Source organism: Orbicella franksi, chromosome 2 (assembly GCF_964199315.1).
Source record: "Orbicella franksi chromosome 2, jaOrbFran1.1, whole genome shotgun sequence".
Lineage (NCBI taxonomy): Eukaryota > Metazoa > Cnidaria > Anthozoa > Scleractinia > Merulinidae > Orbicella > Orbicella franksi.
Window position 1 is genome coordinate 27,406,905 of NC_138146.1, and position 18,995 is coordinate 27,425,899.

General features: G+C 38.2%; 1 protein-coding gene across 1 annotated transcript; it reads left to right on the forward strand.

The window, feature by feature from the left end:
- Positions 1-1,565: 1,565 nt before the first annotated feature.
- Positions 1,566-18,978, forward strand: LOC145479021 (TPR repeat-containing protein DDB_G0287407-like). Its single transcript, XM_081457264.1, is given in 27 exon segments — positions 1,566-2,273; positions 3,766-4,023; positions 4,313-4,486; positions 4,656-4,799; positions 4,963-5,245; positions 5,394-5,501; positions 6,061-6,308; positions 6,527-6,688; positions 7,220-7,324; positions 7,672-7,739; positions 7,862-7,946; positions 8,063-8,202; positions 8,386-8,497; positions 8,872-9,008; positions 9,301-9,460; positions 10,223-10,318; positions 10,826-10,980; positions 11,188-11,281; positions 12,109-12,264; positions 13,331-13,449; positions 13,817-13,958; positions 14,455-14,566; positions 15,084-15,205; positions 16,240-16,361; positions 16,539-16,746; positions 17,024-17,248; positions 17,878-18,978. Coding segments are annotated over 27 exon segments (3,777 nt in total). The 5' UTR covers positions 1,566-2,267; the 3' UTR covers positions 17,914-18,978.
- Positions 18,979-18,995: the final 17 nt, after the last annotated feature.

Below are 18,995 nucleotides of genomic sequence, written 5' to 3' on the forward strand. Positions count from 1 at the left end.
GAGACAAGTGAGCTTCGGCGAAACATCGACAGGTGTTTTTTATCGGCTAATACACGGGTCAAATTTCGGTAACGATGTGTGTAAAAGACAACGAAACTGATCGCAACCAGTTGCATTCAGAATTATGAGATTTCATACATGTTATAAGCGATAAACTTTAATACTTGATATCGACGGTTGGGTCGACGATGCCATATTTTTGATGCTTTAGACATCTATAAACAATGTCGGAAAAAAAATCAGAATCTTGAAATTTTGCAATCTAAATCAGCCACAAACTACCTACTTGATTGGAAGATATAAATCTTAAATGTTAAGGAGAATATAACAAGATTTTCTTTGACACAAGAATGATTAATTCTCCCGTTTTGTACACAACGCCAACATTCAAAAACTCACGTTCTCGACGCGACGTGACTCCAGTGGGACGACGGCTTAGGCATGCGCAGTGTGCATCTTGCTTGAAAATTTACTTCCGGCGGCATCATAGAGCCGTCGCGTCCTAAATGTTAAAGTCCCTATTATAGAAGGGAGGGCGCGCCGGAAGTGATGAAAGAAGGAAGAAGGAGCTTCGTTGTTTAAAGAGAGAAAGACAGAAATTAGATAAGTGCATAGACCAAACCTAGAAATGCGCGGTTCTATGGCTATCCTGTTGCATCCTACAGGATTCGAATGCATTTCCGCTAGTCTAAATAGTTTTAGTAGAATTCTAATTGAATACTAATGCAAATGCTACAGTCTGATTGGCTGAGTGATCGAACACTATCAGCCATAAGTATAATTTCAGAGTTGAACAAAGAGTATCCAGCAATCTGATTGATTGAGCGATTCCTTATATGACGTTATATCACCGCTCCAGGCGGTGAATAAAACGGTGAATATAACCAATGTTCACCTCGCCTTCGGCGAATAATTGTTAATTACTGTGCAGTGGCTATGAAATGGCGACGTGTGCTTCGTTTTTCTAAAGTTTTGGAGGAACCTTTTGATGCAAATGGAAATTATATGCCTGAGAAGACTAAAAGAAGAACGTTTACGGGCTCTTGACTTAAAAAAAAAAAAACTTGAAATTATTAAAAAAGGATGATGCTCGCAGACAAAACTGAAATTTCAATAGAATTGATCTTTCTAAGGCGCGAAATTTAAAATAATACACCTAGAGATAATTGGAAACCCTCATCTATAGTAAATTTCAGTTAAATTCTACTAAAACAGATCATTCGTTCTCGATTTCAATGAGGTGGTGGTTGATGAGGCCGAAGGCTCATCATCACATAGAATTCTAGAGCTCAGTATAGTAATCTAATTGTTAAATAACATACTGCAGTGGTTATTTTCAAATACTTTTGCTTTTGCAGATTTTATCTCGCTACCATAATCGCGCACGCATTTTTTTTATCCCAGTAGTTTATTTTCCTGGATTAAAGTTGCCTCATTTTCTTGTCAATTGGCTGTATCACCCAGTTGCCATCGTTACGTCATCTAACCCAAATAGCATGAATGAAAACGGAAAATCTCTTGTCAAAAAAGAGAGACAACAAAACACTGATAAATGAAGGGTCCGGGCAAAGGACGGTGACGTCAAATGGTAGCCAATGATATCCAAAACCATTTATTAGGTATTTTACCCTGAGACATTAGATCTTTCAAGTAATGCAGGATTAGTCTTAACTGAACATCACAACCCTCAAAAGACGAAATTAACAATTGATAAACGCCTGCGTGTGGACGTGCGGAAAATGTCACTTTTTCTCGTGAAAAGACCCCGCACGTAGACAATTGTTATACTACATTTATTCAATTAATGATGCCGGGATTAAATTTTTAAATTCTAAGAAATATGCAGAAAACGTATGTCTTCTTTATCAACCCTTCCTTTCACAGCAAGCGTACCAGGGTGAAGGTAATTCTTGAAACTTCCATATTAACATGCAAATTTGAATCGTTTTCGATGCGTGACATCTCCTCCTCCCGCACTGATTACCATTCTTCTTCTGTTTGAACATCTTTCAAACGATACAGATTGTCAATCTTTTCAGTCACTCTTACATTTCGGGGTGAATACTGACTTTGAGCGGTCAGAAAGCTACACGAGTACATATGTAGAATAATTGTGGGTGGACGTAGCTTCCACTCTGATTAACTTTATCACGCTACATTACGGTACATGTTATCAACATATTGACTCAATTGGGACCAGTCGACTGTATCAATCGCTAATCTGTCCATTGAAATTAACGAGTTGATGTGAATTACAAGCGAATGCAATGAAGGTTGGTGGAATTTAACTCTGTTTCCACATTAGTATTGTCATTCTCACTGTATCCTGCCGGAGTAGTTCAGAGGATGCTACATTGCAATCATGCAGTCTATTGATGGACTACTGACACATGTACATGTTGGTGTCACACATTTTCGACTGGCAAAGCATTTCTGGTGGTTTCTAAATCCCTTCAATTCTTTCAAAGATCCACTTGTGCCTTTGGAACTGCTCAAGGCTAATCAGTTCCATATCAACATCACTCGTTGTGAATGACGTAAAACTCATTGTTGTCATACATGTCTGTGTTATTTTAAAGATATTCGAGATGAAATGTTCGATGAACAAGCAGCAAATGGGTTTTATTTTTGTTGGCACATGCCTTTTTATAATATTATTGCTCAATCCCAGATGGTTAGCGGTAATTTCTACTTATGGTCGCCTAGTTTCAAATTTAACCTCAGCCATGTGTGACTTGCGTGACTGTCTTTATGCAAACTGTTACCATAGTTACAGCAGGCGGAATCGTTTACTTTTTGTTTTGATGACCATAAACTTAAATTTCACAATTGAAAGTGAACTTAAACCTGAATTATGTCATTCAGTCATTTTCCTTTTCTACGATCGATTTAGCCGTACGATGATATCACTATTAAGCTCAGGGATAATGCAAGAAAAATTTAACAACGAGAAAAAAAATATTTTAGCTTATTTATCATTTACCTAACTTTGGAATTTGGAGGACTTTTAGGCACAACGTCTCTGTGCCATGAAAACGGGCCTTCACAGAAAAGCGATATCAGATGTTTTGGTAATGGAAGTATAAAACTGTGGAATTGTAGTAGTTGTGAAACAGACACACTGGCTTATCAGAGAGCCCTAAGCGGTAAAACTACTAATCGTATCTATAACAAAATCCTCATCATGATTGGTTCTCTGCGCGCCTATTTGTCACGTAATCGGCGCGCGATCACGCGGGTGTCCAATTTGAACTTTTTGTTATTGGATACCTGTAATTGGATACCCATGTGATTCGCACGTCAATTACGCGCGCTTTAATGGCTTCCTTTGTAATGTTTCGTTCAGTTTTCAAAACTTAGGAAAAGCGCTGCATGCGTTTTCGCTCAAAAGAAGCTCTCATAAGACATTTTTAACTCCGAAATTTGTTATAGATTCGATTAATTACTGATTGGACCTCGTGTCGTACAATTCAGGTACAATTCGTTTTCATAATTTCAAATTACTCGCGCGATTACTCCCTGAATTGTACTCCACTCGGTCCAATTACTATTACTAATACCGGCAGTGGCAGTTTGTGTTACCAATTGCTGTAAAACATAAGCCTACCTTGGTAAATAAAGTAAAAAAGCAAAAGCACAAACAAACAAACAAACAAAAACACGCCCACACCAAAAACAGGGTCACGAGTTGTGCTGACCTACATGTAGCATATGATAACGGAGTCCAAGGCTTCCAAGTAATTTTACCATGATTCTCTCTTGAAGGCTAATTTAAAACAGCAACGTAAGACAGCACGAGTGTTCTTTAGTTCGCCATTTGGTGGACTGGAAGAGGAGAGAGAAGAATTAACGAAGAAATACTGGCCTCAGTTGGCTTCTATGTGTAAAAGAGCCGGATACGAGTTTGTGCCTGTTGACATGAGATGGGGAATAACATCCGAGATGTCGTCTAATGCTGCTACAATCGAGATTTGCCTACGAGAAATGGATCGATCTGATATGATAGTGGGTTTCTTTGGACAGGTAAGATGGGCAAAATCGTATCGTTTATATAAGAGAAGAGATTGTAAAATATACTATTAAGAGTTAGTTTGTTACTGTTGTTATCCACTGATAAAACACCGAATTAACAATGCACGGCTTGTACAGCCAGAAATACAAGAAGAAAGGTAGCCTGACGATTACAATTGACTAAAAACAATTGACCCCTGTTTTGATTGGCTCATTGCGTTGCATGCGGTTGTTGTCATTTTATGAATTGTGGTTACTTTGGCCTTGGATGTACGGCTACAGTATTCGTTTTGTTGTTTAGAGATATGGTTGGCATGGATTGGACAACCTTTTACAGAAAAGCTTTGATGTCGCAGCTGTGAAATACCCTTGGGTTAACGACTATCGTGAGAAAGCTGTAACTGAGTTAGAGTTCTTACAAGGCCATCTGAGAAACCCTGGAAAGAGAGCAGCTTGCTTCTTCTTTAGAGATAAGGTGAAAATATATCTATATTGGTATACTTCAAATCTGAAATTGTCCTTTCCATGAACTGTCGTTATTTGGTTTCGAGGAGTTGTTGGCGATGTCTTTCCAATCCAGACAACCCAAATCAAAATGGACACACGTGCAGGAGTCGTACTAAACCTGATCATTAATATTATAGTCTTACGACGATATGAAATTGAAGTTAGCTGAAGAAGCTGAAGACGAAAGACAGGCACGGAAGTTCCGGTCATCAACCGATGGCCCTAAGGCTGCCAAGTACTTAGAGGACTTGAAACGAAGAGTCTACGAAACCAAAGATAAAGTGAGTAATAAAACAAAGCTTTAATTTTTCTTCATGGTTTAATCAGTGAGAGGGGATAGCCAACCCACAAAGAGAAATAAAAGAAGAAATGGATCGGTCTGATATGATCAGCCTGATATTCTTCTTGATAAATATAACTGCGCCCATGGTTCCTTTTTCATAGTGTTTAGCTGTCCATATGAACTACAAAAATCCACAAAAAGGGGCCCGATTAATGTACGAGGCAATAGAGAAGTATCTGCAAGAAGTAACGTTAGCTCGCCCTGTTCAGAAGTTGTCAGCTTTGGAGGAGGAGCGTGCCCACCATGATGCGTTTAGAGTCAGTAGGCTTGCCATGGGTGGCGTTTTTGTGGGCGGGGATGACTACTTAAGTCGACTTGACAACCACGTCAAGTCTCAAAGCACAGAGGAAAGTCCTAAACATCTGGTTGTAACTGGGGATGCTGGTAAGATAATGTAATGAATTTTTGCTTTTTTCGATTTACGTAACATTTTTCATTGTCTTTGTAATGCTTGAACATCCGTACACAAGGGCCTCTAAGTTCCATCCGTGAAATGGCACAAAAGTTGAACAATCCACATATTACCTTTCAGGGTCTGGAAAATCATGTTTGCTAGGAAGCTGGTCCTTGCATCACCAAGAGAAATTTCCCAACGACGCTGTGGTGTATCACTTTGCGGGTAGTTCTAGTGATAGTACTGGTAAGCAATTCAGTTTTTTTTGTCGCCATTGACAAATTATTAAAGCCTGTTCATCTGCTAAACCAACAATAACTTCACCAATAACAACAACAAAAAAACATTCTGCATGAACTTCCTGATAATTCCAGACGAACATTTCATATTACTGTAATTAACAATTATTCCACCAGCCCACGCTGGATATGACATGGTAGATAGTCAATGATGCTATAACCATCTCATATCCAGCAAGCGTGAGTGGAATAATTGTTTTATTAAAAACGCCCCAATGATATAGAAAACTAGCATAAAATAAAATAAGAACGCCTGAGAAATTACGCATACGCTAACCATATTCGTAGAGCATGGTATAATTCTTCATATATCAGGATGGCTAAGCCAATGAAAACTCGTAATTTGCATCATCCAATGGTCTAGTTTTTAACATGATAGCTGTATTAGGATAAACGAACTGTTATTTTCATTCAATTCATTCTCGCATTCAACGCTTATGTCATTATTTTTTGATGTCTATTTAACCAACGAATCGAAAATTGATCAACAATTGATCTCTTCTTAGTGCCGAGGAAGATATTAAAGCGTCTTCTGGAGGAACTAAACGGTTGGTTCAAACAGAAGACACAGACTAACCAACAGGAACTCGGGGGGCAACCACAGTCAACAGAACCGGGTAATATTAATGAAGACGTTCTTGGTCTCATTCGAAACCTGTCAGAAATGGTGCAGAGGATCACCCGAGCCGGCTTTCGCAGTGTAATTATTATTGATGCTCTGAACAAAGTAGACGACACTGGAAAAACAGCGAAGGTAATATATATATTTATAAAAAAAAAAATGTTTGTGCGGTCTCCCATTCAAGGAATACAGAAACTACCAATACCGATGACATGGTGATTTGCAAGCATGAAAAATATCTCAATTCCTATCGATTTTCTACAACCTAACAAGACAGAATGGCCGATAAGCACAATGATAATCCTAGTTAATACTAGAGTTATAATATCGTTTTGTTTTCTTCATCGTAGACCTTATATTGGTTGCCAAAGGTACTGCCTCCAAAAGCCCACCTTCTAGTGTCTGTAATTTCTACAGACGGTCCAAAGGTGACTGAATTGACTGAAGAGAGAGGCTACTCTGTTATTAACATGATGCCATTGAAGGAGAAGGAAAGAGAAGATATTGCATTGGTAAGATAACCAATGCGTAATTGAAACCTCCTTCTTGTGTTCCTGTTGTTCACAGTCAAGTTAAACACGATCTCAATGCAACGAGCTTATTTAAGTACAGTGCAGACTACTTTAAGCCCTTTTGTTTCCATTAATGATCAATCGTTGAAGAAGGAAAGAGAAGATTTTGCGTCGGTGAGATAACCAATGCGTAATCGAAACCTCTTTCTTATGTTCCTGCTGTTCATTATCAAGTTAAACACGACCTCAATGCAACAAGCTTATTCAAGTACAGACTACTTTAAGCCCTATTCCCATTAATGATCAATCGTTAAATTCCTTTCAATTAAAGACATTGTCAAAAAAAATAAAAAGAAGAACGGTCATTAACGAGAGAATCTGGATTTAGTATATCACCGCCTGGCCTCTCGTTACTTACATTAAAATAAGCTGATAGAAATAAGTATAGAGACTGTAGAAAGGTTAAGTAGATAAACCTGAAATGGAAGAAAAAAATTATGTATTCCCTATCTCGGTTCTTGTTTCAAACAGGCAACGCTGAAAGTCCGTGGAAAAGCCTTATCAACAGAGCAAAAAGCGAAAGTTGTGGGCAAGACGCAAACGGGAAATCCTCTCTATCTTAAAATATTACTGGAGGTAAGTGCTTTGTTCGCAACGTCATCTATATTTTTGGTTGTTAGAACGTAGTCAGTAATTAGGTCATTTGACTGTTGATACCTACGATGTACGGAAACGAATGAATATGTGCTTGTGACGTATGGAGAGGATTGAATACAAATGATGATAGAAACGAACGAATTATTAAAAGGGTGGATGACGAACCATTGCCAATACCACGGTTCTCCTCAGGAACATAATTATGTCATTTCTCCCCAACAAAACTGGTACATTTAAACCGGTTAATTAAAAGAGACTTACGTATACAAGTACACATATTAGTTATTTCTCACTGACGTATTTGGTATAATTTTCCTTTTGTTCAGGAATTATGCAGCTTTGGAGAGTTCTTTCAACTTGATGCCTATCTTGATGGACTTCTTGAGACGAACGAGTATACGATGTCATTGTTTATGCCATCCATGTTACATTTTTTGCACTTGCTGTTACATTTTTTCATACTCTTTCCTAATACACTATACGCTTTTTCTCTAAGTCTGTTTTCTTTTGTTGTAGCACTAAAGAGCTTTTTCTTAAATTTCTTCAACGTTTGGAAGCGGATTATATCCCTAGAGAATTTGAAGGAAATTTGATTAAAGATGTGAGTACAACTGAGTTTCCCGTCCGTTAAATACGAATGACTAAGAACTCTGCCTGAATGTATAAACATAAACAGTAAATTCGATCTAAAAAGTTGATTGTTATTATTATTTTCAGGTCATGTGTTGCATTTTGGTGGCTCGACAAGGAATGTCTGAGAAAGAACTGAAGTCGATTCTTCATATAACCGACCAAATGTGGTCTGTTCTCTACTTCGCAGTAGAAGAGTTCATTTTGGAGCGGACTGGGCTTTACGGGTAAAGATTAGTTTATAAGGAGTGTTTTGGCCTTATTAGTTGTACTGACAATTTCCAAGTTTTTTTCCTCTTTGTTAACTGTGAAGAATGACAGGAACTCGAAATTGGCCTATTTCATGTGAACATGGAGAAGCCTACATAGAAAAAAAAAATTAGTTCATCATATTGACATCTTGCTTTCAGGTTTTCACATGACGAATTATCTGCCGCGGTAAAAGAACAATACTGCCAGGACGAGGCAACTATCAGGCATTATATCATGTTAGAGGTGGAATATTTTGAAGCGTGATTGAAGGTTAGAATTAGCATGTTTGCTTATGACGGGTCAAACGAGATCAAAACAAAACTTTTTTTAAATAACTAAATCAGTAGATAAAGTGTTTTTCAAATAACGTGTAGATTAACTAGTGGAGTTAGCCGACGAGTAATTAGCAAACTTTTGAAATAATATCGACTATTATTGTTATTAAAAGTTTCTTTGAAATGGTAGCTGTTAAAATAACAGATCAGACATTGTTTCTTTGCAACTACTTCTGAGTTTTTGGCGATGAACATTGTGGGTTGTATTTTGCGCTGCTTTTGCTCAATTCATGACTGACTGTCAACCCAAATAAGAACCCTGTCATAGCCTTGCCAGCTATTGCCTGTTATTTTCGTCTTTCATAAAAGGAGAGAGATTTGGTTTACGACACTAACATTCCAAAGCGCGTCTGCATGGAACTGCCGTGGCTTCTGGCAAAATCTGGAGACATAGATCGACTTGTTAAGTGTCTCACGACTGCTTCAATCTTCTGGTCACTCTACAGGTTTGCATAATCTTTTACATATAAGTTTGTTGTGCAAGGTACATTGCATCCTTAATTATGTTCATCCCATCCCACAAAGATCACTTTAGGATCAGTAACTTTAAAGAAGTATGCACAATATTACGAAAATATATTTTCACGAACATTATTTAAGACGTTTCCACTGAGTTGACAATATATATTACAAATAAGGACACAGTGCAGACATTTCATATTTCTGATCAAATGAAAATGCGCTTCACAGTTTTTGTTTTATTTAATAAGTCTTACATTTGCTGTTCTTCAATTTCAGTGATGAGAACAAGTATGACTTAGTAAACTACTGGAACGCAACTGGGTTAACAGGGGAAGAAATAACTGCTTTGTATCAAAAGACAGTTGATGATCAGCTGACAATACTCTATATCAGAGAACGAGAGAAAGGAGGAGAAACTATCAATGCTGTCAAAAAGGTAAACTGGACAGTTTGTGAGTCATACATTTCCTGTTCTGTTCCATCCGTTGTTTAAATAACCGTCCTTTTTCCTTTTGTGGTGAAATGTTTCTAATATAACTTTGTACTTGAATGATCGAGAAGAATAGGCAGCTGGGTTAGTTTCAGTGAGAGAAGCTCAAGGCTGGACAATGCTTTTTCCTAGTGTTACGATTATCAGTTTTATTTATAGTTTCAAGAGCTTTAACTTTGATTTCTTATATCTCTGGATGAGATTGGACAAATGGGCAAACAAATGATTGTATTGCCTCTTATCAGAGACAGCAAGAAAGAAGAGTCAGCCTATGTCTAGTTCATATTATAATTAAGAGAGCTCTAATCTCTATCATGATGTTGGAATTCATTCGTTGCAGTTGGAATGGTTATGCTGTGGGGATTTCTTATCTTGGGTTCCCGGTGGCAGGAAATTGAATGCTCGAGAAGAATGGCAAGCTGGGTTAACTTCAGCGTGAAAAGGCTGAACAACGTTTTTTCCCGGTCTTACGATTATCAGTTTTATTTATAGTATCAATTTTGTAATTGATAATCAAGCTCTTAAAAAAGCTTAATTTGAGAAATGGCGGTTTTCTCATGATTCTTTCTACTCGTGTATTACCGCAAGCACGATGATACTAAGTCTCCTATTTGGAGGCTTTGACTTTATTTACCTCTATAGAATGTAATGTATATGAAAAAATCTCAAGTGAAAATGACGATGTCTATGCTAACTCTAAATTTGCAGCTAGCCCGCTTAGTCTTCCAGATGTCCCAGTTCCAAAGTGTTGCAGGACATATGACAGCAGTTGAACCACTACTCAAGAGAGCTTTAGACTTAGAGGTAGGTGATTCATTTCTTGTTGGTATATAATTAAGAACAGGGCCATTGTGAGGCCATGCCGTGAATTGTAAATTTTTTGTTCATTTTCCTGGTCAACAAGCAGAACAGGTGTCTTCTTCACCTGGAAAATCTTTGTCTGTTATGAAAATAATTGCGAGTTTCGTAAAACACAAAATCATATAAACGGCACAGTTGATTTAATTAAGGCTATGCTCATTGAGTGCCAATAAATTGAAAGTTTCATAAAAAAACACCATTGAAAGCTTACTTTAACTCCGAGGTTTCCCTTTAATGTTTTATCATATGGTTGTTATGTTTTATGATTGTTGTAATTTTAATGATATCAACTGAGCTAGATATATAAGTTTGATATTCATAGCTCTGACATTATCTTATGTAATAGTAACGAAAGTAAAGCTATTTCTACGTGTGTTTTTGAGGAGGTTTTCATGAACTCAAGTGCGAATGGTGGATATTGAAGTGTGTCCTTCAATGTATTTTTGGTAGAAGTCAGTATATTCAGAAGAACAAATCCGCAGTGATTCAGATGTAGCTGAGCACTACACGGAGGTGGCCAATGCGCTTGCGTGCCTTTATGTGGATACTGAACGCTTCGATGATGCCGAACCACTGCATAGGGAGGTTCTTGAGCTGGATGAAAAGTAAGACAGAACTTTAAAGTAACTATACTTGATCACTGGTGTTTTATCATGGACTATTTCTTCTTCAAACTATTTGACATGATGAAATTGTTTGTACCATTAAGGGTCACAAAACCAGTTGGACCCTTATGTTTTATTGCACAGATTAACAGGAAACTTGTTATTTGTTATGAATAAAATACTATATTTCTCTGACGGCTGAATCAGGTTCGCAGATCAGAGAGAGCGAGGTTGGTCCAAAGTAGCGACTACATTAAACGGTCTTGGTGTGTTATATTACAAGACAAACAAATTTGACGAGGTAAAGCTAGTCATTCTTCGTTAATTGTTCAGGTTACATATTTTATGTTTGATAGTAATAATGATAATAAATTTGCGCGCAAATGGTTCTCAAATGTGAGACCCACTGCAACTATATTAAAAGGAACTGAGCCGTAAAGTTTTTGCAAGCTTCTTGTTTTAACACTTCTGTGTTACTTTTACCACAACATGCATGTTAAGCCCACTATCAACTCATTCACTAATTCCACCAACTTAATTCTAATTCTAAACTAATTCCACGTGACTTACTTTTTGTGTGCTATTAGCAAGCAGCAATTTTAAGATTTAACTTCAGCTTCAGTAAACGCCCGCATATAAGAACAACCAGGCTGAAAGTTTGCCAATAAAGCATCATATACATAGGAACCAACTCAGCCTGATAAATAAAACATGCTCTTATATAAAAAGAAAGTAAATGCCAGAATAAGAAAGCAATTGTATTAAAGTGCTTAATTGTTAATGTTTACTTATATTATAGTAATAGCATTTATTGAATTTTTTTTATTTGGAATGCATTTTTTAGTGTAAGTATAAAAAAATTGGAAGTTAGTTAAACCTCTAGTAATTTATAATGTATAGTATATCTGAACAAATTTTAAGGACATTTTAAGAGCATTTTCAGGCTGATTTCTCACTGACCACCCGGTAAATAAGACCCTGATCAGCCTGAACCCCTTATATGCGAGTGTTTACTGTGCTTTCTTGGGATTATTTTACACCGACAAAGCCGAATCTGGGGACACATGAGCCGTCTCAAGGTATGCTGGGGTACCAGCGCTCTAGTTTAATTTGATGCCTTTGTTTTAGGCTTTGGAATATTACAACCGATGTCTTGAGCTTCATCGTCGAACCTTGCCACCCACTCACCATTTAATTCCAGACACACTTAACAACATTGGTGCTTTGTATAAGTCCATGCTACGCTGGGAGGATTGTGCTAGAGTTCTCGAGGAAGCTCTACAGGTGATGACTATAGAAAAAAGCCGTTACGAAAATTGCAAATGCAAGTTATGAAGTAAAATTGGGCACAACATCAACTTCACATCCATAAGCTTATGGAGACAGCATTGATCATGATCAATGACCATGGTGGTCATATACACAACTTAAGAAGCTGTGAAATTAAAACCTGAAAAAAACATTCAGGCTTGAACGGGATTTGAGGCCATGACCTCTGCGATACCGGTGCAGTGCTGCACGAACTATCAAGCCAACTGGGAGCTGGTCGCGTTATGAGTTCTTAATATACCCATAGACGGTATAATACGAACGGGTATATAACGAACTCACAACGTGACCAGCTCCCACTTGGCTTGATAGCACAGTTGGTAGAGCACTGCACCGGTATCGCAGAGCCTGATTTTTTTCAGGCTTTAATTTCACAGCTGCTTAAGTTGTATATAACTGCGATGATCATTGATGTCTTCATATCTTTCTCCGCAGTTCAAATATATGATCTTTCATATATTCACTGTTATAATCCATCAAATATTTTCGCTCGCGCGCGATTGGTCTAAACACTTCACGTGACCGAATATTCCCCAGCTAAAACTGAGGAATATTCGAAAATATTCCCCAATTTTCAAAACTGCGCGCGTTTCGAAAAAGATTTGAAGAATGATAAACACAATAGCCTCCATTTGGGGCGAAAATATGCTCTGCTATTCGTCCGTGGACATTATCTGTTCCTCGAAGCTCATAGTTTTCCTCGAGCTACGCTCTCGGAAAACTGTTCGCTTCTCGGAACAGATAATGTCCTCGGACAAATATCCTAGCATATTTTCGCGCCAAGTGGAGGCTATGTTAATATATCCGTAGGCTTGTAACAAGCCATATAACAACTGGGTCAAGCAAATCGTACGTACCGCCTTATTAAGCAAAAGTAAAACGCTGAGGTTATTTTACATGTGGCGTTTTAAGTATAAGGAGTCTTCTTGTGTCCCGGTTTTTTTGTCCAGAGTTACGCTTTCTCAATTTTAAGATAAAATATGTCCATCTATGCAACTGCTCATACTAAGTTACCCTCAAGGCCTACGAAGAAGCATACTTTGGCCAACTTCCGCCGGATGTGGGTGGCACACTGCTGAACCTTGGAATGGCTTATTACAGGACCCACGACGCCAGCAAAGCAGAGCCATTATACCTCAGGTAAAGAAGAAACTTATCAGCATTTTAAATGTTGAGATTTTATGAATTAGTCAGTGAGAGAATAACTTTGTTTCCAATAATTAAAAAAAACAAAACAAAACAAAACAAAAAAACAGGAATTCAGTCATGGAGCCAATTCACGTTATTAAAGTAACTGCAACTTGTAAGAAGAAAATTCACCTGATTTGTCTAAGTGGGGCAGATTGACAGTCTTGAAAAAATCTTCATGTGGGAAAAAATACTTTCCGGGACATTCCCTCTGTTGACTGAATACACGTTCGTTGAACCCGTCTGCCGAACTTACGCAGGGCTAGTTTGTCAGGATGGGCTTATTACAATTTGAAGTACCTATAATAATTTCTTGCAGAGCCCTGGACATTCGTACAAAAGCATATGGCCCGGACCATCATGATGTTGGTCAGACATTGCTAAGCTATTCTGCATTCTTGCTCCCTGTGGACGCAAAAAAATCAGCGGACGCCGCAAAACGAGCAGTTGAAATTATGGAGGTACAAATAGCTATTAGATGTGTGTTCAAGTAGCATGCAGACCTGTTCTGAGGGTCGGGAGGTGGGTTTAGAGTCATAATATTCTAGTTGCCAATAATGTCACCAGTTGCGGTAATCCAAATCATTTAAAGCCTGATCTCTGGGTAGCAGATCGTTTTATCAAAAACAAATTCAGTCACACCAGTTTTCAGCAGGCTAAAATGGTGCTTATTAGTGTGATTATAGGCTTGCCTTGCACAACTGAAACAACAGGTTTTTTTCTCTGGCGACTGTATTTTCGGTTGAACGGACATTTGAACTGCACTGGGTGGGGAACACTATGAAAAACGAGGGAAATCGTCAACCCTCCTTATGGATGCTTCTATAATAGGGACACCTCTACATCAAGAGCAGTTCTCTCGCTCAAACACCTTTATAATACGTACATCAGGCTCAAAAATATGAACACCTTCCTTTGGTACATGTATTTAAGCGGTTTGACTATATTTGTTTGTAGAAATCGTTAGGACCAGAGCACATAAACACACTGAACGCTCAGGAGAATGCAGCGATAGCCCTCGCCAAGGAGGGAAAGTTTGATGAGGCTCATCCATTCTTCAAGAAATCAGGTTTGATATTTGCTATGTAGCGTTTCTTTGACCTCTATGCTGTATGGTTTTAGTACTTCATTCACTGGGCATACTACACGTTAAATAAATCGAATTTCATTTGTTGTAGTTACAGTAATACACCGGTAAGGCGGTTGTTGTTGGGTTAAAAATTCTTTTGTGGATTCCCAACATCAGGAGCAAATGTAGATTCCTAACCCTATACCAGGCGAACTAATCCTTATTACACCAGTTAAACCGAGTTTCTAGCTTTCAAGTTCCATATTTTTACCACGCAAAGTGAAGTAACACATGAAAGAAACGTATAAGGCAAAGAAGAATATCGAAGGCTTAAAATCTACAACGTACTAATTCCTTAAACGGGTCAGACCATGTAATGGGCAAAACTTCAGTGAGATTCGGTGTTCACTTGAAACCCAGCTGACGCAGCTACTCGAAAAGACACTAGTGTGTTCATCATCATCACCTCCCAAAAATATGGCCTGCTCATCAAATGCCTTTCTCTTGTTTATGTTAGGAGTGATTCGACATGAGAAAGGTCAAATGAATTCATCGATTCCAATTTTGAATTCTGTCATGGCTGATTACTACCTCAATAACGGTCACAATGAGGAGGCGAGGCAGTTGTTTGAGAGACTGGTGAGTGGAACCTGGCATTTGGCAACAGAATAGATATTTACATAATAACTGGCATGCAATCTTTCTTATATTTACAAGTTGATTATTGTTATAATGTTGATTATGTTTCCGTATTCATTTTCGTTAAGTGTCTATGTTTCCGCACGGTAGGGAATCCCGACCATTTAGTATTTTTTATTCGGTTTTACACCAAGAAGGGGAAAAAAGAGGCAAAAAACAACTGGAAAAACAGCTTTACAAAAACTTACAAACTACTTACGAATAAGCAAAAGAAAGTAAATAACATAATCAAAGAAAACTCGCATTCATTCTCAAACACGCACACACATCGAGGCGACTACTTAACAATTAGACCCGTAGCCCGCAAGGGCTACGGGTCAATAGCCCATGAGGCGAAGCCTCATGGGCTATTGACCCGTGGCCCTTGAGGGCGAAGGGTCTAATTGTTTTAGTATCACCCAACTAGTCGGACAGAAAAGGTAATAATAAAGTTAGCAAATGCAAGTTGAAGAAATATTTATTTGGGAATAAAACGAAAGAAAGCGTCAGGCTCGATGGCGCCAATTTCGCTACTCGATGACTATTACTAATAGTCCCCTGATAGCGTAGCCAATCAAAATGCAGGATTTGCATTAGTCCACTAGTTGGGTGATACTAAAGCACGATAATACGATCTTAAGTGATTATGATTACAAAGGACAAAATAATGCAGGTACAGTGTGACTAACTAGAAAAAAGCATGAATAAGCTTTTCCTATTTCTTGAAGAGGGGGAGTAGCTTGTCTCTTTTCCGAGCGACGTGTTGCTCAATTTTTATACGCGTTCAACCCGTTTTTCTTTAACCGCTCTTACTTCGCAGAATTCGATAAATTGCATCCCAAAAGGAATGGACTGTTCAACAGCGTATCTGGAATTCGGAAGTGCTTAAAAAAACTTAATTATAACTTGAAGGAAAGTCTCCGAATATGTTCTGAAAGTTAAAACACTTAGTTATACATTAGATTGAGCCTTTTGCTTGCTCTGCCGATTTCTAGGTAGGAACAGATTTCGCGACGGACAGAGATTTTGCTGCTCTGGACTTTTTGGACGATGAACTACTGGGAGAAAATAGACCTGAGAGGCCGTATGAGGAAACGGTGGATTATGGTCTGGAAAAGTAAGTTACGTATATTTGAACATTTCGCATCATCTTGAACCACGAATCAAACAAAAACGGGTGCTGCGGTAAAATTTGATAAAAAATAAATATCAAAATACAATCTTTCAGTCTACCTGCGGTTGAGGAAAGGTTCTATGATTAATTCAATTAATTCAAATGTATTTTTTCTTGTAGATTTCCATCTAGCTCAATGATTTTCGGGAGAAAGCTCCCCAAGCTCGCCGAAACCGGAGACTCCCAAAGGACGCTGAAAATTTTAGAAAAAGGTGGTTTTGGTCCAGAGAAGTACAATGAATCATACCAGAGTTTTGTTGCGAAAAATCACAGACAAGAAGGTCTTGATATAATAAAGACTGCACATGAGAAATTTCCGAATGACGCAGTAAGTTGCAATCATCGTTTTCAAAGGTGAAATATCAGCAAGAATGTTATAATTTTTCGAAATAAGTCTGACATTTTACAGTACAAACCTCTATTAAAACATAAGTATATACAGCCTGTTAAGCCAATTTATCGCTAAACTCCACAAAATGTGGGCCGAGGGACCATTAGTGTCTTGATCACTTTTCACGAATAAAAAAGATGGGATCAAACATACCAGCTTAAAAAACAGCCAAAATTACCGAGCTTGTTTTAAAATCATTTCTGTCTGCTTAAAGGTCATTCTTCACAACTTGGCATCATGCCTTGCATTCTACAAGGACTATGTCAAGGCCTGTACATACTTCAAGAAGCTGCTGGATTTAGAACCAGAGAACACGGAAGTTATGGGTAGCTATGGACGTGTATTAGCGATGGCAGGAGAAGTCGAGGACTCTAAGAAAATACTGGAAAATGCGTTGCATCTTGCAGAGGAAAGACACGAAGAACAACTTATAGAACAGGTGTGCATAAAGAAAATACAGCGTGTTAAACGTTATCTATGTGCTCACGTATTTTACATAATTTATAGCACAACTGATGCATCAAATGCGTCAAATGTAATAACCATGATTTGAGCATCGTTTGTAAAACAAATTGTGGCAAAGTATTGACTTTTAGAACTCAGACGGTTTGAAATAAGGTGCCTTGTCGCGATAACGTCTTTGCAGTCCGTTCTGGAGCCAAAAGGAGCCCATTTTTTCGGGTACGTCGCGTATTGCTTATACAACTCAAGTTACCGGCCCCCCAGTGTTTTAACATCTTGTCTTGACGGTTTTTCGCTACGTTGGACCTGGGTAGAGAGAGGAAGAGAAATATGCTTTGGGACCACTGTCATGGCAAGACCACAACACACAATGAACTGCTAACGCTCGAATCCAGGCCAATCGATCCTGATTCTGAGGACACCGCGGCCTATCGCAAAGCACTATTTTAGTGTTCTATTTACTGGCGCTATCTTCTGCACCTAAGTTACTAATGACTAATTAACGGCGTTGAGATTTTTAGTTTGGGGTGAATTACTGAAGTAACAAATATAATTACAATAAAATAATAAGAGAGAAATGTCGATTGTATTTCTTTTCTTTTTCAGTTTAAGTCGTACCTGAATCTGTTAAACGAAACGTAGGCGTCGTAATCAAGGTCTACCAGAACACTTGGTATTCGATGGTATGGAGTCTCCTGACTATCCAACTGTTCGCAAATATTGTTATGTTGGAAAAAGATGATTACTTATTGTATGTAACACTAGTCAAGAGTAGGACTAAGAAATATAATGTAACATAAACTCCGAAAACTTTTTTGCAAACTTTCCAGTAGGAGCAAGTGCTACGGACTGCAGAAAATAATGAACGTGACATTTCGCTTCTCATTACAGGACCTTTATCGAACATACAGAAAGTAATGATAAGTCAACTTAAATAAAGGGCCACAAGCCAAGGCCTCCGCCTCTTTGTATCGCGTCCAATCTAATGAAAGATCATTTCCTGAGAAATACATGTATGGTCATGTAGTTCAGGTGCTGATCACCGCTGGAGCCAATATAGTGCTCTACAATGAAGGAGCTATTGTAACAATATGTATGTTAATTACAATGCCACAAGAAAAAATTAGTGACAATAAGTAGATTTTCCCCTGCGCACTTTGACCATTAAATTTCACAGTTTTAAAATTAATGATTCAATTAGTTTGTCACTTCTGGTAGAAGGCTGCTGGGTCAGCAAGCATTTACAGGAAAATACGTTTTCAATCATCAACTTGAGCCAATGCTCGGCGGATAGAAGGAAATGGTCAAATGTATATATACGAGTATTATAAACACAAAACGTTTCTATGTAAATAAAACTGTTGTAAAAAACCATTTGGTTAAATAAATTTTAACTGGCTTTTTTACTCATCATCTGTCGGGAGTAGACACTGAAAAGGACAACGACGTCCTAAATAGTAAAACAAAGAGCTGAGGCATCAGTGTGAAGGAAAATGTTGCAGAAGTCTGGAGTCAAGGATCGAGATTCATCTCACATCTTCATCACATGATGTGCTAGGCTTCTTCTGACACCAAGGGACCAGAGAAACTGGGTAAGGCAGACACTCCCGTGGAGACCCGTACGTAAACCTGAACGGAGAAACATCGTTAGCAAATCACTGTTGGCAAAAGGTTCTACTCATGAGACTGACTCATATACCCTTCTATTCCGTGAGAAGTCAGCA